The sequence below is a fragment of the Danio rerio genome, chromosome 19, assembly GCF_049306965.1.
Source record: "Danio rerio strain Tuebingen ecotype United States chromosome 19, GRCz12tu, whole genome shotgun sequence".
NCBI classification, from domain to species: domain Eukaryota; kingdom Metazoa; phylum Chordata; class Actinopteri; order Cypriniformes; family Danionidae; genus Danio; species Danio rerio.
The window spans coordinates 46,349,110-46,376,995 of NC_133194.1; the positions used below are offsets into that span (position 1 = coordinate 46,349,110).

At 34.6% G+C, this 27,886-nt stretch overlaps 1 protein-coding gene across 3 annotated transcripts; it reads left to right on the top strand.

Annotated features, from left to right (window-relative positions):
* Nucleotides 1-7,951: 7,951 nt before the first annotated feature.
* wasf2 (WASP family member 2) lies at nt 7,952-27,481 on the top strand. 3 transcript variants are annotated; one of them, NM_001328190.1, is made up of 9 exons: nt 7,952-8,087; nt 12,423-12,579; nt 12,655-12,789; nt 14,844-14,997; nt 18,052-18,169; nt 18,267-18,391; nt 20,671-20,838; nt 22,990-23,459; nt 25,609-27,481. In NM_001328190.1, exons 2-9 carry the CDS (start codon nt 12,447-12,449, stop codon nt 25,764-25,766), a joined length of 1,461 nt encoding a protein of 486 aa, NP_001315119.1. In that variant the 5' UTR covers nt 7,952-8,087; nt 12,423-12,446; the 3' UTR covers nt 25,767-27,481. The 3 variants fall into 3 exon arrangements, with proteins under 3 accessions (NP_001315119.1, XP_017207697.1, XP_068071153.1); XM_017352208.4 differs by having other exon boundaries at nt 7,954-8,087; nt 12,420-12,579; XM_068215052.2 differs by having other exon boundaries at nt 7,954-8,087; nt 12,427-12,579.
* Nucleotides 27,482-27,886: the final 405 nt, after the last annotated feature.

The following is a 27,886-nucleotide window of genomic DNA, read 5'->3' on the forward strand; positions in this document are numbered from 1 at the left end:
TGCTGCTAGAGGTGGGGGGTGGCGGAGAGTTAAGACGATTCTAAGGGCCCACACTGTTCTGGGGCCCCGAGAGATACTATTAGAGGCCCAACAGACCGCCCTTCCCTTTCCTCCGTGACCTTCCCACCCATCCAACAAATCCTCCCCCACTACAGATTTGTTAAATGAGGTTGACATGGTACAGCTATTATTCATTTATTCAATCATTTTCTTTTCAGCTTACTCCCTTTATTGTATTTTATTTTATTTTTTTAAACATTTATTTTTGATTATTTTCTCAAGCTTTAACAAAACATTTTGTACAATCAAGATTGTACATTTTTCCCCCCATTTTTAAACATTGCCACCGAAATGAATTAGCAAACAAATAAAATTAAATTGCAATTACAACAGGAATAGATTAAAATATAGCAAAATGGAAAATATTAATAATAAATAAATAAATAAAATAATAATAATAATAATAATAATAATAATAATAAAATTTAATTAAATAAAAAATAAACTTTAAAAATAATTCAAACAAATAATTACCTACAGTACATGACAATACAAATCAATAATTTGATATATTTATAGTGGTCTTTTACATAAATATTAAACCAAACTATATTGGTGATCACAGTTAAACCTGTTTGCACAGATATTTTTATTTAAATCAGATAAATCAGATCATAGGTTGCCATGATCATAAAATGTTTGTACAGATCCCTTCATTAAATATTTAATTTTCTCAAATTTCAAATATAAAATCAGATCACACATCCACATTAAAGCTTTAGGTGAAGCTGCTGATTTCCACAAAAGTAGTATTCTTCTCCTTGCTAACAAAGTAGCGAAGGCGATAACATTTTTTTAGCTTAGTCCCTTTATTAATCTGGGAGTCGCCACAGATGAATGAACCGCCAACTTTTTCAGTAATGTTTTAGCCAGTGAATGCCCTTCCAGCTGCAACCCATCACTGGGAAAAGCTATAATTTATCAGAAAAATATAATTTACTCAAATTACACTTGATCCAAACATGTTTGAGTTTATTTATTTTGTATCTGTTGAACACAAAAGAATATATTTTGAATAATGTTATACCATAGTATTTACCCTTCTGGCCTGTTTCCAATACTATTTTATGTTCAACTTTAAAAAAACAAAAACTCGCATTTGACAAAACAAGCCATTTGCGAGTGAGAACATTTTCATTTTGGGGTGAACTGTCCTTATAAAATATACAAACAAATATTCAACATTTGAAAGAGGTAAAGGCATTGTTTCTGTTTAGAGCAGGGGTGCTCAATCCTGTTCCTGGAGATTTCAGTTGCTACCCATATCAAACACACCTGAACCAATTAATTAGGACCTGAACACCACTTGATAATTACAGGCAGGTGTTTTTAATATGGGTAGCAACTGAAATCTGCAGGAAGGTAGATCTCCAGGAACAGGATTGAGCACCCCTGGTTTAGAGGCTAAGAAATGCCGTCTAGTGGCTGTTAAATGTACTGCAATGGTTCAACTAAATCTGTCACGCTGTGATAATCATTTAACAGCCATATTAAATTAACTTTCGGTCATTTTTAATAAAATAGGGCATCGTGCTATATTTGACAAGTGCATTGTTTATTTGAAACAACTAATAGATGTGTATTAGATTTCTTTGTGTCTTTGTTTTTAAATTGTGCATTTGTAAATTGCAATTACAGGAAAAACAGGCATCAAAAACAAATAAATTTAATTCAAATAAAAAGAAAAAAAGGCAGACATTCACAAGACGCCAAATACAGATTCATAATCGCTTACAACAGAAAGTGGTTTTCAGTGACCTAATAAACATATCACAAGCTGGCTTTATGGCAAAACACCATATTAATTTAAATATTAGGTTGGTGTTAGAATTAATAGATTAGACTTTTTTTATACTTTTATTTCTTGGTTTTTATAAAGCTTTTGACACAACTGATCAGCGGTTTCTGTCACAGGGTTTACATATGTTTGGTTTTGGAAATATTATATAATATGTAATAAAATATATAATTGAGAAAAGTCTCAATGTGATTTAGTTTCTCCTGATAATTCAGATATGTTTCATAAAATGTGAATATGTTGATTATAATTCATGTAAAAACATGTCAGTACACATTTTCTATGTGTTTTTAAAGTGAATAAGCTTATTTACAGTTGTTAATTGAGAACAGTGAAAGTACCAGTAATATGACACTTGGTCTGAGTTTGTTATAACGGACTCCCCAGTAAATGATATGTTTTTTACTCAGTATGTGATAATTGAACAGAAGATGACTTATTATTTGTATATATTGGTTATATATTTGTTAATGTACAAAGTTTATGAGAGTAGAGAGTAACATTGGTAATTGGTGTCAGGTGTAACTGTTACAATTTAAATTATACAAATAATTATTATTCTGTTAGCAGATGCATGATTGTTCGGTGAGTTTAGTATTTTTATGGCAAATGGTTCTATATAGAGATGTTTACAGAAAGAAAAATGAGAAAGATGGTTGACAGAATTTAAAGTGTATTCTGTGTCCTACTGATAAATATACAGAAGGTATAATATTTGTGTTATGATGAGAGAGTACAGTGTATACGTATTTGAAGACCTCATTATTGTAAAAAGAGAGAAACAAAGAGAACAAAACTGTGTGTTTGAATAAATGAAACATGATTTGTGAGGATTTGTTTGCTATAATATGACTGTTAATAAATAGATGCTACTAAGCTGCACCTGGGGAAAGACACTGAAGTCTCAATGTGATTTTGTTTCTCCTGATAATTCAGGCACTTTTAATCTGCTGGAGTTCAGCGGCTGGGACCTGTAACATGATAACCAGTTTCTATTACAGGCTTTACATATGTTTGGTTTTGGAAATAAATATATTCATCCTTGTGTCTTTTTATTGTGAATATTTGTAAATTGCGATAACTGGGAAAAAGAGGCAATAAAAAAAGGTCCAAAGGTAATTTAAATTTTAATAAAAGTACAAAAACAAAATAATAAAAAAAGAAAGACATTTACATGACACCAAATACAGATTCATAATCACTTACAACAGACTAAAAAGTGGTTTTCAGTGACCTAATAAACTAATGTCAAACTGACTTGATAGCAAACACAATATTAGTTCAGGTTGGTATTAGACTTAATAGATAATAACTATCTTTATGCTTTTGTTTCTTGATTTATATAAGGCATTATAAGATTACAGGGTTTACATACATGTTTGGTTTTGGAAATAAGTTTATTCAGATTTCCTTGTGTGTTTTTTTTTATTTTTATTTTTTTATTGTGCATTTGTAAAATACAATTACAGAAAAACAGCCATCAAAAACAATAGATCCAAAGATAATTAAAATTCAAATAAATAAATAAATAGAACCACTAAAAAGTGGTTTCAGTGACCTAAAAAACTAATTTTATAAGGCTTTTGGCACAATTGATCACCAGTTTCTGTGTACAGGGTTTACATACTGTATATGTTTGGTTTTGGAAATAAGTTTATTCAGATTTCCTTGAGTCTTTTTTTATTATGCATTTGTAAATTACAAAAACAGGCATCAAAAACAAAAGATTAAAAAATAATTGATTTTTTTTTAATAAATATACAAATGGGTCCACTAAAAGGGGGTTTTCAGTGACCTAATAAATTAATCCCAATCTGGCTTTATGGCAAAACACCATTTTAGTTAAAATATTAGGTTGTTTTTAGACTTAGATTATAACCAAAGGCTCTCATTTTGTTTCTTGATTTTTATAAGGACTTTACTACAATTAATCAACAGTTTCCGCAACAAGGTTTTACATAAAGTATTTGTTTAAAATAAGTTTATTCAGATGTCCTTGTGTCTTTTTTAATAGTGCATTCGTACATTACAATTACAGGAAAAACAGGCATAATTAAAATTTAAATAAATAAATGAAACCACTAAAAAGTGGTTTAAGTGACAACCTAAACTCGTTTTATAGCAAACATCATATTAGTTCAAATATTAAGATGGCATTAAACGTATTACATTATAAGGCTCTCGTTTTGTTTTTTGATTTTTATAAGGCATTTAACACAACTGACCACCAGTTTCTGTTTCAGGGTTTACATGTGTTTGCTTGTGGTATGCAGATTTCCTCGTGTCCTGTTTGTTTTTCTGGGGGCGAGTGATGAAATCCCGACTGCCTTTGATTCACACAAAAAATCACGTGCATACCTATGGAACAAAATCAATGCCTAAAGTCTTGAATTAAAAAGCTTGTTGAATATCACAAACTGAAAAAAATAATACACCGTATTAACAAGTTCTTGCATTTTAATGACTTGAATTCCAGGGTTTGTATTTTTAGGTCCTGAAATTTAACATATCTGTTTATTTAAGCTGTGAATATTTTAACGAAAAATATTTCAAACACGTTTTCATACTTAAAAATTCAATAATTCATATTCAATTTTCAGATTTCACTTACAAAATATTCAATACCCTTTAAAAATACGATGTATAATATTCAAAAGGTCATTTTCAGTTCATTTTATTTCAGTTCTAATATTCGCTTCCATAAATTCAGTGGATCAAATTCGACTGATAAAATTCAACTTTACATCCGGGAACTGCAGGAGAAGCAATAGATTGCAGAGTGAAGATCGCCAGCTGCTCTAGCTTTCACCAGCAGGTGGAGATGGAATAATGTAAGATTTTTAACCCAGTAAACAGGTGAGAAAAAGGCTAATAAAGGCAAAAAAAATAGCATTTAATTTTAATATCAATGCCTTGGACATTATAAATAATAAAAAGTATGAGTAAAATGAGTAAATGAGGTTTTAGTCATCTATATTTGCCCTTATGTAACGGAAGCCAGCTGGTGATCGCGTAAAGCTGACTCCTTGGATCCAGGGACAGACGTTGTTCTGCAATCTTATCGGAGCTTGTCTCCCATGCTGGCTCGTTACCTGCTCGGACCGGTGCGGTTACTTGCACATAAACCGTCTTTTGATGAATATGATGTTAAGGGTTAAGAACAATTACGAACAAAGATTTTCAAAACCAGAGAGATTTTATGAGAATGTCACAAAACAGTTTACTTGGAAATGTTAAACAGAGTTCAGGTATGATTTAAGGTTGGTTATGGATGGGGCGTCTGATTTAAAATAATTTAATATAATGTGCGAATGCATTAAAGGAGCGTCTTCAGTTGTTCACACAGAACCGTCTAATATGGCATAACTATAAGGAGTAATGTTTGCGCTGTTTAAACGCAGCTATGTCAGGATTGGGATAGGTTATACATTTTCATCATTTAAAAACCTATAGGCGAAAAAAAGGTATGAACGCAAAAGTGGCAATGTCGCAGCCAATGATAAGTAATAAAATGAGTCGCCTGTGGTTTGATAATAGGCAGTTGTAACTGACTTTAATTTGTTTTCAGTATTAAATGAGAAAACCGTTATTTATAACTTTGCAGCGACCGTTTGTATTTTATGATTAGCAATGTTGATATTTTTTGCAGTTATTAAACATATAAACTTATTTAAACTGGTTTAAATTTAATATAGTTGTCACTTGAGCTAGTTTCATAAGATTATGTTTAGAATGCGTGGTTTGACATGCGTGGTTGAGGGATTCCTGCAATGCAGCTCAATGTTCATCCTCATGGGGTATAACTGAGCTTTAATCGCCATCTACTGGAGAGAATGTATTTGCTCATTTATTCTATTAACTCTTTTTTGCAAGTCTGTTTTATGATTTCACAAAGTCAAACCATTATGTTTTTATTTTATATTTTGAGATGATCATATTTAAATAAACAATTGCTAGGGTAGCTAATAGTTTCTTTTTTATTGTTTAAAAAAAAATCAGTAGCCTATAAAATCATAATTTTTGCTTGACAAAGTTATTGGTTTAGGATTCTGGATGCATTTTTGCTGTGTTGGAAACTCATAAGCTCACACTAATCAATTATATTATCAGAAATGACAGATATAAGAAATCCATTAATATTCATCACTCTTTTTACAATTATACAAGCAATTTCTCGCCGACGTCAGCTCCACTTTCGGACATGGTAAACAGCCAGGTGTTATTCATATAAGCCCAAGCATGACATATGTCATGATTAATATAATAATTGAAACACTCTTGTAGGCTATTCTTATGCTTGGCCAAATGTCATGACTTTCACTTTCATTTTACATTATTATGCACACGCCCAGATATCATCTGAAACTTTGGAAGAATTCATATATTGGCAGCCATCCAGCATCTCTTAATCAGTTTGATATGCGGCGCTGGCTCTGACCGGCCACCGGAGCTCGCGGCCACTCGTTCGAATTTGTCGTGAGCAAGCCGCACCGCACATGCATGAAAACGTCAATTATTTCATTCATTCATTAATTCATTCATTTTTCATTTTCCTTTTGTCTCTATTTTAGAGGAAAAGCGATAATCTGGACAAACTAAAGACATTTTGCAAACGTTTAACCGTGGCAGAACCCAAAAAAATCGAAAAAAAAGAAGAGAAAGACGATACCAAAGTGATAGCTAAAAAGGATAAATAGAAATATTAATTTAGAATCACGGATGACTTATTTAAGCGCAATAGCCCAAATACATGTCATTAAATAACCTAATAATAATAACAATCATAATTTAAATAATGAAATTATAACCTATCCCAATCCTGACATAGCTGCGTTTAAATAATAACTGAAGACGCTCCTTTAATGCATTCGCACATTATATTAAATTATTTTAAATCAGACGCCCCATCCATAACCAACCTTAAATCATACCTGAACTCTGTTTAACATTTCCAAGTAAACTGTTTTGTGACATTCTCATAAAATCTCTCTGGTTTTGAAAATCTTTGTTCGTAATTGTTCTTAGCCCTTAACATCATATTCATCAAAAGACGGTTTATGTGCAAGTAACCGCACCGGTCCGAGCAGGTAACGAGCCAGCATGGGAGACAAGCTCCGATAAGATTGCAGAACAACGTCTGTCCCTGGATCCAAGGAGTCAGCTTTACGCGATCACCAGCTGGCTTCCGTTACATAAGGGCAAATATAGATGACTAAAACCTCATTTACTCATTTTACTCATACTTTTTATTATTTATAATGTCCAAGGCATTGATATTAAAATTAAATGCTACTTTTTTGCCTTTATTAGCCTTTTTCTCACCTGTTTACTGGGTTAAAAATCTTACATTATTCCATCTCCACCTGCTGGTGAAAGCTAGAGCAGCTGGCGATCTTCACTCTGCAATCTATTGCTTCTCCTGCAGTTCCCGGATGTAAAGTTGAATTTTATCAGTCGAATTTGATCCACTGAATTTATGGAAGCGAATATTAGAACTGAAATAAAATGAACTGAAAATGACCTTTTGAATATTATACATCGTATTTTTAAAGGGTATTGAATATTTTGTAAGTGAAATCTGAAAATTGATTATGAATTATTGAATTTTTAAGTATGAAAACGTGTTTGAAATATTTTTCGTTGAAATATTCACAGCTTAAATAAACAGATATGTTAAATTTCAGGACCTAAAAATACAAACCCTGGAATTCAAGTCATTAAAATGCAAGAACTTGTTAATACGGTGTATTATTTTTTTCAGTTTGTGATATTCAACAAGCTTTTTAATTCAAGACTTTAGGCATTGATTTTGTTCCATACATACCTTTATCTTGTATCACATGTTGTGGTGGTCCATGCATAATTTCGCCATGTTTCAGATTTGTTGGGACTGGCTCAGGAATGCTGATTATTCCTGCCTTCCGTGTAGAAACTGTGAACAGATGTTTTCAAGCCGCTAGGGTGGAGCTGCGCCTTCAAGATTCCACTTTCTGCAACCGCCCATTTTTCGGTGATTGACAGGCGCACCAGCCAATCAAATGTTTGGATTAACGCGCATCGTCCAATGAAAAGTTACCAAATGCGAGACAGCTCTTCTTACAGTACTTGTGGACATTTTGTCGGCTCAGAAAATTATGGACGGCACCAAACTCAGGGAATGGTACTGCTGAGGTAGTTAAAAAGCCAGAAAAACGTCGGCATCTAAGGCCAAATCTTTAAGTATATCCAGGTAAGGCACTTTTATTTGCGTAAATAATGAAATGGCCGCAGTTGGGTTGGCGAGTTGACAGTCTGCTAAAGCTAACGTTAATCACTTCCTGCTCTGCCCTGAACGCTTCACTCAATTTAGGCCTTCGCTTTTAGTTTTAAAGTCTTTTAAATGGTTGTGAAAAATAAGCCTGTGCCATTTTCATATCGTCAGAGGTTGTAATTATGGGCTGGAAGTCAGTATACAGGGTGGGTCCAGCTTTGATTCGATCTTATCTTCTCACAAACAAAGTTGTGAAGTGGAGCCTCCTCAATGTAGGAAGTCTGATGGGTGAACATTTGATCCTTCCTGAAGATTAACAGTTGAAAATGTACATTTAACAAGTGAGGGTTTGATTAAAGTTGGTTTTATATTCGCACATTCGTTCAATGACAACTTGTGACTCGCTCCATATATTGTTTACCATGGTACTTTGAATATTTGGTCAAGTCACATGCAAGTATGAATTGAAAACAACATTAGCATTATATGTTTGACTGTTAACCATGTTGTACTTTGATAGTCATTGGTTGCTAATAGAAATTCACTATTTAGAATTTGCAGAGTATTTTGTGAAATTATATTATTACTCAGAATGTGTAAATATAAAACCAACTTTACCTCAGTCATTTAACAATGATAACATGTAAGGTATTGTACATGTTTATTATTTATAATATGCATAATAAACATATTTTCAGGCTGATTTAGCATACAGTGCAGCCCATGAATACAGATTAATTGTACTGAGGTAAAGTTGGATTTATATTTGCACATTCTTTCATTTTTAAACTGTGACAACTTCTTTATATTGTTTATATCGCTTGCAAGTATGACTTGAAAACAGCATTAGCACTATTTAATTGACTGTAAACTATGCTATGCTTATAAAGTTTCACTAGGGCTGCACGATATTGGAAAAAAAACTGACATTAACCTTTTAATTGCCTGCTCAACCATTTGGTCATGTTTTTACTGTTTTAAATAATGGTTTACTCTACATATCATTGTTTGTTTACAAAAAATCAAGCAAACATAACCCTGTTGCACTACTACAATTGATTTTGGTTTTATTGTAAAAAAAGAAAAAAGAAAACATGTAAAATGAGAATATGAAATATTTTATGATATACTTAAAAAATAAAGATGATTTAGTATTCAAAAATGTTTTATTATGATTTTCTTTTTTAAATAAATTGGTCTTGCACTTAATATTTTCTGAATTTTCAGGGTATATGTATTAATCCTGCTACTTTTAACATAAACCGACATATAAACCATTTGGCAGAGGTTGATATTTTAGAAATTAAGGGATGTGTTGAGAGAAAAAAATGCATTGTGTGTTAACTGGCGACATTAGGAGTTAAGAAATGCAAAAAAAAAAAATATTGCTGGGGCAGTTAAAGGGTTAAGATAATTTGTTTTTCTGCGTTCTATATAACGATATGAATATAATTTCACAAGATGACTATTTTGAAAAAACTATGTAGAAAATATACAAAATTATACAAAACTACACAAAATAATATTTAAACATGTTTACAGGTGAAAACATAAGAACAAAGAAAAAAATGAAATAAGCAACACTTTATGGTTTTCAGTGGAGTCTAACAGTATTGAGATTAGGCATGAGCCGGAATAAGATTCTGACGGTATTATAACCTTGGATATAAATATGGTTCACAAAATTGTGTATACTGCTCCAATATACGGTTGAATTCAGAATTATTACCCCCCTTTAATTTTATTTATTTTTTAAATATTTTCCAAATTATGTTTAAAAGAGCAAGGAAATTTTCACAGTATGTCTGATAATATTTTTTCTTCTGGAGAAAGTCTTATTTGTTTTATTTCGGCTAGAATAAAAGCAATTTTAATTTTTTTAAACACCACTATTTTTCTTTTTCGTTAGTCTACTAAACAAACCATCTTTATACAATAACTTGGCTACTTACCCTAACCTGCCTAGTTAACCTAATTAACCTAGTTAAGCCTTTAAATGTCACTTTAAGCTGTATAGAAGTGTCTTGAAAAATATCTAGTAAAATATAATTTACTGTCATCATGGCAAAGATAAAATAAATCAGTTATTAGAAATTATTAATTAAAACTATTATGTGATACAGCTTTAAGTTTTGCTTTTATTTTAGGACCATGTTTGCTTTTTAATTTAATTTTAGTCTGAACAACAACAACAACAAAAAAAGATGACTCACAGTTGTAATTGACACCCATTAAAATGTCTTTCGGTTTGACACTAGTTTATACACTAAAAAAGAGCTTGTCAGGCTAATTTAGCATACATTGCAGCTCTTGAATACAGATAGTAACTTTTTAATCTTTATATTTTACTATTATTTTTCAGAGCACTTTTTTACCATTTATCAGCAAAAATTATGTAACTATTTAAAATGTGATCAAATAAATCATCGCCAATCCTTTAATATGTGTATTTTTAATCAGTACATGTAAGAATGCGTAAAATTTTTTGTTATGCTAAATGTCTGTCCAAAATCAAACAAAAAGTGCTCAGGGGTAGCTTAATTAATGTGTCAGTGCTCTTTGGGTAAGGAGTTTATCAGAATAAACACAAAAGTAAGTTCAAGGCACTCGGAAAACATGGGAAAAAATGTTAAGTATCTTTTTACCATTTTTCCACATTTTTCGAGTGCCTTGGACTTACTTTTGTGTTTATTGTTTCATCCATATTTTCAATTTTATTTGTAACATTTTATAAAATTAGTTATTTGAAACATTAAAGTGGAAACTACTTGCATTTAATATTGTTTTTATGCATGTAAAATCACTTTCTTGAGTTTAATCTGAGGCAGACAGACACCGTCTTTGACTCATTTGGTGTAGTTTTATTTTCCAATTGAGCTAAGGCAAGAAGTGCAGTTGCATGCATGAATTTAGACTAGAGGTTGTTGTATTTTGGTCAAAGAAACAGCTGCAGCAGTTTTGGTTCTGCTTTAACCCTTGTGTGCTGTTGGGGATGTTTTCATCAACCACTCTGGGGTGATTTTGAGTCTTAATTTGACTACTAGTTTCTCCGTGTTTCAGCAAATGGAATGATTTTTGGAGACAGATCTTATTTTGACATACTTTGGGAAGATGCTGGGACATTTTTCAAAAACTCATCAATACCAGAGTTTCCGCGGGTCTTAAAGTCTTAAAATGTCTTGAATTTTAAAAGCTAAATTTAAGGCCTTAAAATGTCTTAAATTCAATTAAATATTGTATTGTTGTCTTAAATCTACTGCTTTAAAAGTAAAGCCACCCAATCAGGCTAACATCAAATCACCAATTATCCATCTCAAAACCTTTTTTTATATTAAACTTTTTTATGCAAAAAATATACAATTTACAACATCTGTTAGACTTTTTACATCAAATTCTCCTGATTAAATTCCCTATTTAGGGGAAAAACTAAAGCACCACATCCATTTACATGGTCTTCTATCAATACATAAACTTTTTAGAGGTAATATAAAAGTAACCTGGCCATTAGAAAAAAGTCTTAGTGTTTTGCCCTGTAAAAGTCTAAAATTTCATTCATACTGGTCTTAAAAGGGTCTTTAAATTTGACTTAAAGAAACCTGCAAAAACCTTTAATACTCTCTAGGCAAATTGACTACCTTTTCATTATGATGGGGGCTGTTTTTGCCCCATTGACTTCCACTATAATCACATTTTTTAATTGCAAAGCCATGACACCAAATAGTCATGCATTCTTGATTGTTACTGGTATTTCCCTGTTGGGAAGAGGTCAAATTTGACATTTTTACTGTTTGTATTATGTATAGCATGTCTGCGCGAGTGTATGAGAGACCTTTGCACACTTATCTTGATATGGCTGAGAAAATCAAAATAAGCAGCTGAGCTCTCAGAACATAGTAAACATAGCAAGAGTATTCATGCACACTATAATCTGCTGTTTTACTCCATATAAAAGCTAGAAACTTTTTTGCAAAGGCCAGTCTAAAGGGTTAATGCTGCCAACTGATGATCGACTGTACAAATGACACATTTTACCTCTTCCCAACTGGGAAAACCCTTAACAATCAAGAATGCATGATTATATGCTGTCATGGCTTTGCAGTCAAAAAAAATGTCTTCATTATGGAAGTCATACAGGCAAAAACAGCCACCAACATAACGAAACTGTAGTCGATTTGAGCAATACACAAGAGTTAAAGACTCGTAAGACCCATAAGTGTTGTAAACATGCTTCAAAATAATTAAAGAGTGTGTTTTAGATGATCTAGCGACATTATTTGTAATGCATCTTGTGTGATTTCTGTTTTTCTCGAGGAGGTAGGAGACAAATAATCTCCCATCATGCCTTTGGTGACGCGAAACATCGAACCGCGGCACCTCTGTCGCCAAACGCTGCCAAACACGATCAAGAGTGAACTGGAGTGTGTGACCAACATCACACTTGCAAACATCATTCGCCAGCTTGGATCGCTCAGTGAGTGTTTGTCTAATGGAGTAAATGCTGAGGGAAAATCATTTGTGCTGTTTTTAACCTGTCATTCAATCACAGGCAAGTATGCGGAGGATGTGTTCGGCGAGCTGTTTGTTCAAGCCAGCAAGTTTGCTGATCGGGTCACTACTCTGGGAGAGAGAGTGGACAAGCTGCAGGTCAAAGTCACCCAGCTTGACCCTAAAGAGGAAGAAGGTAAGAAACGCATTGGTTTGTGCTCGAGATTTCGTTATCTTGCGTTGCTTGAATCCATTATGATTTTCTAGGGGTTATTGTGGGTTGTTTTTGCATTTAATAGTTTTGTTTATTATTTTAGTCATTGTATCTTTTTATTTACTTTTCATCCTGGTTTTTCTTTGTCTATTTTTATACATTTTTAGTTTGTTTGTTTTTTTGTCTATTTTTGGTACACCAAACTATTTGGTTTTATATTCTTTTATTTTTTTATTAAACAACTTAATTTTAGTTTTAATAGTTTTTCTAATTTACAGTCGTGCCTCGCTATAACGCAGTTCACCTTTTGCGGCCTCGCAGATTTTTTTAAGTGCAATTTTGACATGCTTTTTTTTTTACAGCACATTGTGTTCTGCGTCCTGATTGTCTGTAGACCATTGTCAATCAATCTTCCGTGCTATGTCTCCTATGCAGTACAGAATACGTTCAGCTTGCCAAATTGACATAAATCTTTGATCGCTAGCAGTGTGACTCTGAAGTGCTGTACTGTCTGTTTGCAAGTTTTCTCCCCTCAATGTCGACGAAACGTTCTACATCTTCAAAGTCACATGGGGTAGCACCCAAAAGGCAGAGGAAGGCCTTAACGTTTATAATAATTGTAAAAAATAAAGCTGACTACTTCTACTGTGGGCTATTTTTAGAATGCAACACCTGCGATTAATGAGGGGGACCACTCTATTGTTTGTTTTTTTTCTAATCCAAGCCATTAATTTAATTATTTTTCTATTATTCTTTCATTTACATCTCACTTTTTTGTGCATCCCAGTCTCTTTTTTTTCATGATTTGTTTGTATTATTATTTTTGTCATATTATTTGAAGTTTGTGTGTCTCATTGTTTGTAACCTATATAATTTTCTTATTCAAATCCTTTTGTTGTTTTTTTCTTATCCAACTTAATTTTAGCTTTTATTGTTTTTTCCTAATTTATTTACTGTTTGTTTGTTTGTTTGTTTGTTTGTTTTTTCTAATCCAAACCATTAGTTTATATTATATATTTCTATTATTCTTTAATACTCATCTTATTTTTTGTGTCTCCCAGTCTTTTGTGAATTTTTGTTTTGTTTTTTGTATTATTATTTTAGTCATATTATTATTTGTTGTAAATTTTTTCATTTTTCTGTTTGTCATTATTTTTAACATATATATTTTTCTTATTAAAATCCTTTGTAGTTTTTTTTATTATCCTACCTAATTTCTTTGTTTTTATTTTTTTCTTAATATTTATTTATAGTTTTTTTCACTAATTTAAGTCATTAATTATTTATCTTTTTAAATGTATTATTATTTAAATTATTCTTTAATTTTAACTACATTTTAATTTTTTATTATTATTTTAGTCAAATTATTATTTTTTTCTGTTGTCATTTTGTTTATTCTTCTATGTTTATATTGTCTTAATATCTTGATATATTGGTTTTATTTTTACATCTCCAACCCATTGTTTAGTTGATTGTCTAAAAATAAACAATACATTACATTTTTTCACTAACCCAATCCAAATCAAGTCCATTTGTATGTTCAAATAATTTCTGCAAAGCATTTTAGTATGAACTCTCATAACAAGAGCTTATTTCGTCACTATGATGTCAGTCTCATCTAAAGAGGTCACTAATGTCCAAACCTGTTACTCAATTAGACCATTTTGCTCATATGTGACATTCACCGCATTAATATACTCAATAAATATTACATTTATGCCTCTGACACACATTGTGTGATGCATTTCTGTATAGTAAGCCTCATGTCTAGAGCGGAGGCAATATTAGCTAATTTCCATCCTCTTTTTTTTGTTTTTTCCCCCTCCCCCTACTTCCCTATACATCACAGTCATTATTATGGCAACACAAATTTGAGAGCATCACTTGCAAAATGACAGTTGTCATTAAGAGCTGATCTGTGCACAGTGTAAACGAAGCCCTTATTTGTGACTGTTAAAGCAATGACTGAATACAATTTATTTGAAATGTCTGGAACTGCTTTGTTACATTGTTACTGTTTTGCTTTACCCCTCTAGTGTCACTTCAGGCAATCACCAGCCGCAAAGCCTTCCACTCTAATCTCATCCAGGACCAGCAGCTCTTCATCAGGGCATCACTGCCTCAGCCCATCAATGATACCTATCTGACCTGCGATCAGCCGCCGCCACTTGACAAGCTCAGCCCTTACAGGTACACGTGGGCTTTTATTTCATTCATATTATTGCTTGATCGTTTTTACCACATCTGATTAAATAAGGACTGGATCGTCAGTAGTTTTAGTTCTGAACTCTTTAAATTCATATAGTGTATAATATTTATTATCTATATTATAACTATTTTGTATTTACAGTGCAACAAAAACAAACAAAAATGTCTCTTGTGAGTTTATAAACATTAATATGATAAAGCCTATTAGAATGCGGTTCGAATGAGCCTATAGTTCATATTATAAAAGCAAAAATATCCATGTAGGATTGTATACATCTATATATTTTTGTATAATATGTGTTTTCATATTAGCCTGATGATACAGGTACATTTTTACAGGTAAAATATTAGCATGTGAGTGATCACAAGCCTATAAAACAGCACACAGCCATACCCTTCTTATTTATGTATATACAGTGCATCCGGAAAGTATTCATAACGCTTGACTTTTTCCACATTTTTTAATGATACAGCTTTATTCCAAAATGTTTTAAATTCATTTGTTTTCTGAAAATGCTACACACAATACCCCATAATGACAGCCTTAAGCCTTAAATCTTTTTGAATATGATGCCACAAGCTTGGCATACCTGTCTTTGGGAATTTTTGCCTGTTCCTCCTTGCAGTATCAGATTGGATGGGAAGCGACGGTGTACAGTCATTTTCTCCAAAGATGTTCAATAGGATTTAGGTCTGGGCTCTTGTGGAGCCACTCAAGGACATTCACCAAGTTCTTGTGAAGCCACTCCATTGATATTTTGGTGGTGTGCGTTGGGTCATTGTCCTAGTGAACCGTCACCCCAGTCTGAGGTCAAGAGCACTCTGAAGCAGGTCTTCATTCAGGATGTCTCTGTACATTGCTGCATTCATCTTTCCCTCTATCCTAGTCTTCCAGTTCCTGCTGCTGAAAAACATCCCCACAGCATGATGCTGCCACCACCATGCTTCACTGTAGGGATGGTATTAGCCTGGTGATGAGCGGTGCCTTGTTTTCTCCAAATCTAAGGCCTGGCATTCACTTCCAAAGTGTTCAATTTGAGTCTCATCAGACTAGAAACTTTTGTTTCTTATGGTCTGAAAGTCATTTAGATGCATTTTGGCAAATTCCAGATTGGGAATTCCGTCTTGCCACTCTACCATACAGGCCTGATTGGTGGACTGCTGCACATATGGTTGTCCTTCTGTAAGGATCTCCTCTCTCCACAGAAGAACGCTGGAGATCACCTCCCTGTCTAAGGCCCTTCTCCCCCGATCTCTCAGCATAGATGGCCGGCCAGCTATAGCAAGAGTCCTGATGGTTCCAAACTTTCACATACAGATGGAGGCCACTGTGCTCATTGGAACTTTCAGAGCTGCAGAAATTTTTTTGTAACGTTCCCCAGCCTTGTGCCTCGAGATAATCCTGTCTCAGAGGCCTACAGACACTTCCTTTGTCTTCATGCTTGGTTGTTAATGAATTTGCAAAAAAAAAATAGATATATAGATATATAAATTCAAATTAAAATAAATGGAAATAAATTAATTTAATCCATTGTGGAATAAGGCTGTCACATAAAAAAAGTGGAAAAAGTCAAGCGCTATAAATACTTTCCGGATGCACTGTGCATTCTCATTAACCATTTATATTGAAGTAGTTTAAACCTGGCATAATTCCAGTCTGCCTCATCTACATCTACTTGCATATTTCTTTTTACGGCATTTAATTTTTCCAATGTTGATTCAGTACTATGTGTGACCATAACATTGTAATACATAGAAACACAACCCCTTCCTTCTAAATTGTGGATAGTTATTTCCTCTAAACTTGATAAAGATGCTATACAACCAATCTGTGTTTCATTTGACGACATGTAACCCTTTAACTGAAGGTAGTTAAAGAAATTTTTTTTAGGATCCATATATTTTTTACATTCAAGAGTTCACACTTGATTATAAAGATTGTTTGGCATGCTGTCCTCACGAGAGAGCCCTGAGCTTATAAGATCCTCGAGCCCGGGGCTCCCTCTCATTTGCAAGGCGAGAGAGGAGTTTGAGCTCTGGTAGATCTCGAGAAATCCCTTGCTCTAGTAGCTATTGAACAGATAGAGATTGCTTTTAAAAGAGAACTACTTACTTGGAGCATGTCCATTGTGCACATTTGGATTAGTCAATTAACTTTAGTTGCATGTTTTTGGACGGTGAGAGGAACCCGGAGGAAACCCACGTGAGCACAGGGAGAACGTGTAAACTCCACACAGAAACGTTGGCTGGCTTGGTAAGGACTAGAACCAGTGACGTTTTTGCTGTAAGGCAACAGTGCTAACCACTGGGCCACTGTGCCACCCAAGTAAGGAGGAGGAGTAGGGGTGGAAGGGGGGATTCTTTAAAATAAAGATGGCTGTCATATGGAACTTATGGTATGTATAGTGGCTTAGGAATAGTCTGATTGGTGAATCATAAATTGGATAATGCAGGACCAGCAGCAAGCAATTTAAAACATGTGATCCTATCGAAATTAGTTTATAAATAAACTTTACTAAAAACTTAAAGGAAAGTAAAATCCCATATTCACACAAATCTTTTATGCAAACCTCTGTCCTTATTACCAGAAACAAATTGTTTATTACCCCAGATAGGAGTGAATTGTGACAATTTGGGTACCAATTTAGTCTTGTTATTGTTATTATCATTATTATTATGATTTTGCAGTGAAAACCGATCTAATGCAAGTCGGAGCAAAAGATTTGAACATTTTAAAGCAACACTGAGGTTTTTAATTTCTGAATTAATGTTTTTGAATGAGTCATTTAGGTCGGGGATTCACTGTTTCTTTCATGAAGTCAGTGCTTTGACTTTAAATGAATCATTCAATTGAATTAATTGACTCATTAAGACTTGCAGTCACCTACTGACAGACTTTGTGTTTTCTTTTTGTTTTGTTTTTGTTTTGTTTATCTATGAATCATACCAAAAAATTGTTAAATGATTTAATTACAGAAAATAGAGGTGTCTTTTCTTTTTACCCCTAACTTAAATTTTGTCGGAAATGTTTTCCAGGGAGGATGGCAAGGAGGCTCTTAAGTTTTACACTGATCCGTCTTACTTCTTTGACCTTTGGAAAGAGAAAATGCTTCAAGATACCAAGGACATTATAAAAGAGAAACGCAAACACAAGGTGAGACGTGCAAGTACATCACCTTAAAATATCCTCCAGAGGCCAGCTTCTTTAACGTGTCTGTGTGTTGTCGTATTTTTGTGTTTAACGCAAGCAGAAGAAGAAAGATGACAATGTTAACCGAAGGAACTTGAACCCTCGGAAGATCAAAACCCGTAAAGATGAATGGGAACGCCAGAAAATGGGGGCGGAGTTTGTTGTCCCCAAAACCGATGCCTTGGGGTAATTATAATAAATGCCTACTGTATTCCTGCATAGGTGCATGATTTTCTGCCAGATGCTGAATTTAAAGGTCCAGTGAAATTAAAATAACGTTTTCTAGATGTTCAAGGATATCTATAAATTAGTGTGCTCCAAAATTTGCGTTTAGAAGATACAAAACTGAGATTTCTTGTTTTTATTGCTATGTATTTCATGTCATCCCTTTGCTGATAGGACTTCTATTTTTCATACACATTTGTAAGTTTGTATAATATCTGGAAAAAATGCAATAGAAATATTGGAAATATATAGAAGATATAAAACTGATATAAAAATGTAAAGCTAAATCAGGGCTTGAAATTGCAACCATTTTGGTCGCATATGCGCCTGAAATTTAATCTATGCGACCTCATATTAAATTTGGGAGCATTTGTGCGACTGCAGATAATGGTTGTAGTGCGACCTGTTTTTATTATTATTTTTTTTTAAACGTGCTGAATCGCTCCTCCCTGCCTCTATATAGGTTCATATTAGCTAACAATCACTCTGCGGGGAATGCAACTGACTGAAGAGTGAAAAGTACACTGAATTTCGATGTGCTGCATTTACTTTGTACTCAGCGCAAATGTCTGCTTAATGTAAAATGTAACATAATATACAATTTGCAGCGGTGCTCATTCATTTTTGGTGGGTGCTCCTAATTTTTTTCTGGTGCTCCTAAATATTTAAAGTTGGGAGCACCAGTGCTACCAAGTAAAAAAGTTAATTTCGAGCCCTGTAAATGATTCATTGTTTTGTCACCTCATACTTCAGGGGTCTGTTCTTCGTACCTCGCTTAAATGATCTAAGATGATTTGGCAGATCCTGGATCTTTTAAGGACTGATCTATCGATCCTTGAAATCTTGATCAGCAATGCAGCGATTGGCTGACGGCACAGCAGCGTAATGACATCATCTGATTAATATTCAATTATCCATGTGAGCAAAATTACATCAAATTAGCAGTAAACGGTTTGTTAAATATGACACGCAATAACTCCACATTTGTTGTGAGCTGCAGGCTTTACACTTTCATGTGTCAAGTGTATTCATCATGTATTTCAATGCAAATCAGTGTATTTAGTTCCACATTTAGAAAAGATTTTCTTTATTCTAGTAGCCGGTTTTTTAATCGTTGTAAAGAATAACTGGTTGTTTACAAAAGCATTTTGATTTTGGTAAAGGCATCTGGAACTTTTGTGAAGCATCAAATCACCGGCATATTAACTGTCAAAACATGTTTATGACTGCATAAATGTATTATTGATTTTAAAAAGTCACATATTGTGCATTTTTATTATACACAATTTGTACTAAAGCGATCTAAAAAGTTCATATCAATAAGTTTTCTCTTTGCACCACCAGGTGGCAGTCTTTGTACTTTCATTTCAAGGGTGCAGATTAATATATATATATATATATATATATAGCTTAAAAATATTTACCATTTCCCCAAGTGTATATAACTACTACTGTAAGAAAATATCAGAATTCTGAACATACTTTCTGTATTATCTTTGCTTGAACTGAGCCGATCTAATCCTGTTTATATGAATTGAACCTGCTCCCGATCAGGTTTGACCTAGCAGAATTGTTGCTATGACAACAACTCTCGGATCAGCTTTGAAGAACGAAACGATCCTGGATCATGTCAAATCGTCACTAACCAAATCCAGCTAACTGAGTAATCCACGTACGAAGAATGAACCACAGGTTCTCATCAAATCTTGACCAATCAAATGCTCTCTAGTGTCTGTGTGTTGGATGGCAGAGGGGTGTAGTGAAGAGGGTTGGTGAGTCGCAGAAGAAAGTGAAAGTGAATAGCAGACAGGGAAGAAGGGCGGTTGAGGAGGGGGATCAGAAAAACTAGCTGCCGGATCACATTTCAGAGATTCCAGATCCGGTGTGTTCAGGCACAAATTAAGCCCTTGTGATGAAAACTAAACTCTATTGGCTGTTTTCTTTTAAGTGGACCAACAGTGCTTATAATTGGTGGGTGCAACTAAATTTTGGCTGATGCCCCTAAATTTTTAAAGTTAGGAGATCCGGTGCTACCAAGCAAAAAGGTTAATTTCGAGCCCTGTATATTAAATAGAAATTGAAGGTATCTCACCGGATAAGTGGATCAGTAGATTCAGATATGCCTTGTTGCCTTCCTGCCTTTTATGTTCTGCATTTTCAGCTTTCAGATTCATCAAGTGTTTTACAATATCATTGATGTCTATATACATTTAACATTATTGTTAATGTCTCTCTAACAGCAACTCTTCAGAAGCATTGAACGGCAGTATTGGCTCTGGTGATGATGGCTACATGCACACTGATAGTTATTTGGAACAAAGCACTAACTCCTACAGCTACGATCCCGGCTCTCCTCTCCCACCTCCAGCGCAAGAGGATTTCCCACCTCCACCACCTGCAGACACGCAGTGAGTGTCTTAAAATAGCTCACGCTTTCCCTGTTGTTGAGTAGGGCTGTGCAATATGACGATATAACTCGTATGGATAAAATAAGTCAATTGTTTCATATTTTGCTCTATCATTTATTTCCAGGTGTTACAAAATATATGTTTATGTTAATAATTTTTCATAATTTAGAAGAGCGCAATATTACACGCCATTATGGGGATGCAGACAGAAACATGATTAACAGCATCATGAGAAAGTTGCTTTCTTGAAAGTAAAATGTTTACATTATGCATTTTATTTAGCATTTATTATTATTTAATGTAATATTGGACCTGTAATCATTCGTTTTTGGAAAGTGTTTCATATTTTATTAATGTTTATTTTAGTCAAATGTTGACCCTAAAGTTCTAAATAAAGTGAGAACATATACACAGTAAGATACATGTGCACAGTTGAAGTCAGAGTTATTAGCCCCCTTTAAATATTTCTTAAATGATGTTTAACAGAGCAAGGAATTTTTCACAGTATGTCTGATAATATTTTTTCTTCTGGAGAAAGTCTTATTTGTTTTATTTCAGCTTAAATAAAAGAAGTTTTTATTTTTCAAAAAAACATTTTAAGGTCAAAATTATTAGCCCCTTTAAGCTATTTTTTATCGATAGTCAAACCTTCAATATACAATAACTTGCCTAATTCCCCTAACCTGCCTAGTTAAACTAATTAACCTAGTTAAGACTTTAAATGTCCCTTTAAGCTCTATATTATTGTAATATTATTTACTGTCATCATGGCAAAGATTAAATAAATCAGTTATTAGAGACTAATTATTAAAACTATTATGTTCAGAAATCTTTCCGTTAAACAGAAATTGGGGGGAAAAATAAACACGAGGGCTAATAATTCAGGGGGACTAATGATTCTGACTTCAACTGTATATAGATATAAGATGACTTATATCATGATTTAAAGCAGGGGTGTGCAAACTTTTTATTATGAAGGGCCAAAAACCAAGCTAGATTGAAGCTAGTGGGCAGAAGGTAAATAAAGGTGGGGAAATTTACCATGGGTAATTCCCTAATTTATTTAATAATGTTTAAAAATGATTAGAAAACCTTGCTTTATAATAACTAATACAGTATTTATTTCAATTGTATAATGAACTTATTACAGTAAAAACAAAACAATCTAATCTATAACAGAATTACACTGGTTTATGCCCTGATTTGCTTGCCGATGTCTTCTGCATAGTTCTCTATCCGTCAAGTGACAATATTTACATTTTTTAAAAAATCATTTTCAAACATCATTTAATTGAAACATTTCATTTTAGTTTACTTTTTTGTAGTTCAGCAAGAAAGGTTACGTCAAATTCAAAATGACGATCTCTGTGGTAAAGTCATTTATCTCAACCCTCTCCATCATACTCCCTCTCCTCTCCTCTCAGATGGGATGGTGGGCCAAATCAAAGGTTTCAATAGGCCAATTTTGGCTCGCAGGCCTTACTTTGGGCATCTCTCATTTAAAGTCACCATGAAACAGAAGTTAAGATTTTAATTTTTCCGCCATCGTGATGTACATCCACATAAATTGCATTTGAAATGAGAAAATAATGTCTCTGAAGAAATGACAACTCTAGCTCTGGCCAGCATCTTGGTAGGTAAGATGGCAGACTTGCTGGCACTAGGGGTCATAAGCCGGCAGCTAGCACTCTTAAACTCTCACATGGTCGCCCAATGAAGCTAAGCAGGGCTGCGCCCAGTCAGTACCTGGATGGGAGACCACATGGGTAAGCTAGGTTACTGCCAGAAGTGGTGTTCGTGAGGCCAGCAGGGGGCACCCAACATGTGGTGTGTGCGCGGGTCCTAATAGCCCAGTATAGTGACAGGGACTCTATACTGCTCAGTGAGCGCCGTCTTTCGGATGAGACGTCATAACTGAATTTTTCCTCTGAACTGTATATTACAATGGTTTGTTAATGCTGTAAATTGTGACCTCAACTAAGGTGTAGACTATTTTATGAGGGCTAATACATTTAAAGAAAATAATGAAGTGCACAGATGCATTGCTTAAAAGAAGAACTACTATAAACGTATAAAAATAAGAAGACTAAATGTTGATTTCATGTTGACTGTTGATGCATTCAGAGCTGACGAATGCTTGCTCTCTTCCAGGTATAATGAATCTGGTGGTGCACATACAAAGCGTGGCAGTGTTTTAAGCCCCAGCCATCCTCCTCCAGCTCCACCATCTATGCCTTCTTCCCCAGGCCGTCTGACTATGGCTCCTCCTCTGGCTCCTCCACCGCCTCCACCTCCCGGCGGGATGATCCCACCTCCTCCTCCTTTAGGTTTTGATTCGCCTCCGTCTCCTCCTCCGTTCACCGGCAATGCTGTTTCCATCCCGCCTCCACCGCCCATGGATTTGAGTATCCCAGCTCCTCCTCCCCCACCCATGGCTGGTGGGCCTCCTCCTCCTCCACCTCCGCCGCCTCCTCCAGGGCCTCCACCTCCAGGACCTCCTCCACCCTCTGCTCCAGGTCCACCTCCATCAGCAGGAGTCTCTGCTCCATCTGCACCCAAAGCTCAGCCGGCTCCAGCTGCCGGTGATGCTCGCAGTGACCTCCTCGCAGCCATCCGTCAAGGTGACAAAAGCACACACACTCGCATAGTCTTTACAGCTCGTTTCAGCCCAGATGAACTCTTGAAATGTCATTTAGATCATAGGTGTAGTCATTGCAGAAGAAACTCAGACATTATATATTTTAATACTCCATTAGGGGATTATAGTCCAGCCCTTAAATAGAAATTAAATGTAATATCTTTTGACAATATACAGTTGAAGTTAGAATTATTAACCCCCTCTGTATATTTTTGCTAAATTTCTGTTTAACAAAAAGAATTTTCTTTCTTTTTTTTTTTTTATTTAACAAATTTTTTTCAACACATTTTTAATCATAACAGTTTTTTTAACTCCTTTCTAATAACTGATTTAGTTTATGTTTGCTTTGATGACAGCACATAATATTTGATTAAGATGAATACTGGTATCTTGAAAAATATCTAAAGTGACATTTAAAGGCTTAACTAGGTTAATTAGGTAAGTTGCTATATAATATTGTTTTTTTCTGTAGACAATCAGACAAAATATTGCTTATGGTGGGTAATAATATTGAACTTAAAATTGTTTTAAAAATTTGTTGGCAGAAAATTTGTAATGATAAAATATAATTTAAAAATATATATAAAAATATATTTATTTAGAAAAAAAAAAACATTTTTGACCCTGGACTATAAAGCCTTGTAGTGACCTTCTGTCAAGTTTACAAAATCACATACACTTGCATACTCTTTAAAGCTTGTTCAAGCCCAGATAAACAACTGAAATGTCATTTAGATGATAGATGTAGTTACTGCAGAAAAAATCAAGGCATTATATATATATATATATATATATATATATATATATATATATATATATATATATATATATATATATATATATATATTTATATATATATGTGTGTGTGTGTGTGTGTGTAAATATATAAATATATATATGTGTGTGTGTGTGTGTGTATGTATGTATGTATAGCAAAATACACTGTATAGCAAACCACTGTGTTTTCCTATTTGTTTGCAGGCAATATTTACTGATAAGAAATGTGAAAAAATAAAATAATTTATTTTAAAAATAATCCTTATTGACCCTGGATAACAAAGTGGTAAATGTCCTTTCAAACTAGAATGTATCATTTTATATATATATATATATATATATTTTTTTTTTTAAGCTTTCCTCTTTATGATTTATTAAGGTGATGAATGGTTTAAAATATGACAATACTTGGCTAAAATATTCTGAGGACCTGAGAGTCTGACAGTTTAAAGAAATTTTATGATCAAAAGTGGAGATTTATATTAACATGTTTACTGTAGGAAATGTACAAAATATGTTCATAGAACATGATCTTTAATATTGTAATGATTCTTGGCAATTGTCAAAAACATTACTCTGCAACATTAGATTTTGTAGTCCCATTTATTTGAAAAAAATTTTATCCAAAAAGGTAAAAAACCAAAAAGGTTTTAAACATTTAAGTAGACGCTTAAATTGCATTATGCTGTATCTGTATATGAAATCACTCTGTCAATTGACTTTACCTTTTGTAACTGTCTTTACAGTCACTTTAAATCAAAATAATGCATCTTTCAATTAAAGTATGAATTACTTAAATGAAACAGAAGCCAACAACAACAACAAAAACTAATTTGTCATGCATGAGCAATACTGCGTCATGAACAACACTAAACAAAGTGTTTTTGAGCTTGTCCACCTTTGACTACTTCCAGGGGAAGCTGAAAACACTTTAGTTTGTTCAGATTACTTTTGTAGAGTAAATCCACATGTGGTCAAATGCAATCTAAAAGACCCCTACTGACTGATCGTGATTGCTGACTGGGTATGTAGTGAGAGTGCACCAAACCAGCTATTTATACTTCAGTGTGATTATATGAACGGAGTAATTGATAGTTGCCATCCAAATCCCTTTCATTCACTTGCTTTCCTGTTAGTTCAGAAGCTGTGTAATATGTCTCCATCCTCATGTAAATTACCTCAGAGAATGTATTGTATGATGTCATGATCATATATTGCACGTCCTGACTGAAATATTACAATACAGGAACACAAACTAACACTAACAAACAAACAAACAAACATTTAACTTAATCTTGTACATAAGGCTTCTTGAAATGTGCCTGAGCTGAAATTGTGTGTGTGTGTGTGTGTAGGGTTTAACCTGCGCAAAGTGGAGGAGCAACGAGAGCAGGAGAAGCGGGATCACAATGGTAATGATGTGGCGGCCATTCTGTCTCGCCGCATCGCCGTGGAGTGCAGCGACTCTGAGGATGATTCGTCTGAGTTTGATGATGATGACTGGTCCGACTGAAGCATCTTCATCACCTGTGCAACCACATCAAGATCATTCCTGTTAGACTCGCACTTCTCATATTACTGTTTACTTTCAGTGTGGCCAAAAGCAAATAAGAGGAAGCGGGCCAAAGTGTGTGTGTGTGTGTGTGTGTGTGTGTGTGTGTGTCCGGAAGGCCTAATCTAAATGAGAGAGTGAATTATTTAGTTATTAATCCTTCTCCGGTTTCAGAGAGCATGGAGCTCTGTACAATGTGGCCGAAGGTAAACTGAGATCCTGTTCTAGTGTGTGTTTGTACGTGTGCGCAAGTGTTTTGTGTGAGAGTTTGTGGTTGCGTGTTTGTGTGGTGCGTGCAAGTATTTGTGCGTGCGAGCGTTTGCATATGTGTGAGTGCATGCGTTCGGGCATTTGTGCATGGAGTGAGCGTTTTTGTGTGCGTGCAAGCTTTTGTGCGTGCAAGCGTTTGTGCCTGCGAGATTTTGTGTGTGCGTGCAAGCGTTTGTGCGTGTGGTCGTCTGACTGTTTGTGCGTGCAAGCGTTTGCGTGCGAGCGTTTGTGCATGCAGTCGTTTGTGCGTGCAAGTGTTTGTTTATGCACAAACGCTTGCACGCACAAACAATTGCATGCACAAACGCTTGCACGCACAAACGCTCACACGCAAACGCTTGCAGGCAAAAACGCACGCAAACGCTCGCACGCAAACGCTCGCACGCAAACGCTCGCACGCAAACGCTCGCACGCAAAAACGCTCGCACACAAACGCTTGCACGCAAACACTTGCACACACAAATGCTCGGGCGCTTGCACGCACAACCGATTGCGTGCAAGCATTTGTGCGTGTGTGTTTGCGAACTTTTGTGCGTGCGAGCGTTTGTGCATGCAAAGGTTTGTATGCAAGCATTTGTGCATGCGAGCATTTGTGTGTGCGAGCATTTGTGTGTGCGAGCAACCTTTTGTGCGAGCGATTGTGAGTTTGCATGGGAGCGAGCGTTTACATGGGTGCGAGCGTTTACATGGGTGCGAGCGTTTGCATGCGTGCGTTTGTTGGTTTGTGCTTGTGTGCACTAGTGTTTGTGCGTGTGCACATGCACGTTATTGTGAGCGTTTGTGTGCGAGTGTTTGTGCGTGCTTGCGTTTGTGCTTGTGTGCGCAAGTGTTTTGTGTGTGCTCGAGCGTTTGTCCATGCGAGTGTTTGTATGTTTGTTTGTGTGTGTGTGCGTTCGAGTGTTTGTTTGTACACACTTGCATTTGAGTGTTTGTGTGTGTTTCCGTGTCTTCCTCTGTATACATCAGTATAGATTTAGCTAAATCTCACCATTAACATTATTCCATATTAATTAATCAACTGAAGACTTTCTGAAAACATGGCCAGACGCCCTTTATAATGCAGATATTTCAATAGTACGTCTTTTCTGTCTCTCGCACCTTGTACGATAAAATAATTTGTTTCATTGCCGTCTGTATTGATTCTCCATGACCAAAAGTGCTTTTATTTGTGTCCTGAACAGAACGATGTTTGTCAGCCGCACAGTACTAGTCCTTTTCTCTCTCTCTCTCTCTCTTATGTTCAGCCCAAGTGCCTGCTTCATAATGCCTGTTGTTTTAATGCCAAAGTTTTAGAAATTATGCAAGATTTTGAAATCAAAGAAAGTGGATTGTTTTATTTTGATGTATGTGGGTAATAATTACGAGATTTTTTTTCTATCAGCAACTGAAATAAAATCTTAAATATATCCTGTTGTCAGGCTGTTTTTCTACATGTTGGAGCTTGCATCAGACTTCAGACTGTTACCAGTTATCCGGTTTCCTTTTAGATGCACACGGGTGGTCTTTTAGCTTTATAAATAGTTATTGTAGGAAAATGAAGAATGCAGCATGCCAGCCTGTCATTCGTCCACAGTAATTTGGTGTCGGCATATCATTTAATCAGTATTAGCTTAATTATTCATAAGTTTTGACCTCAGTTTGCTTAGGTTTATGGTTTATGCTGAGATTCATTCATTAATTTTCTTTAATCCTTTAATTTATCTTCCCACTTTCAAGAGCTTGAGAATTAAAAATTTCAGATGTATATCGTTTATAATAACTATAATAGATAATATTAAACTTTTAAGAATATGTTAATGATAATACATTAA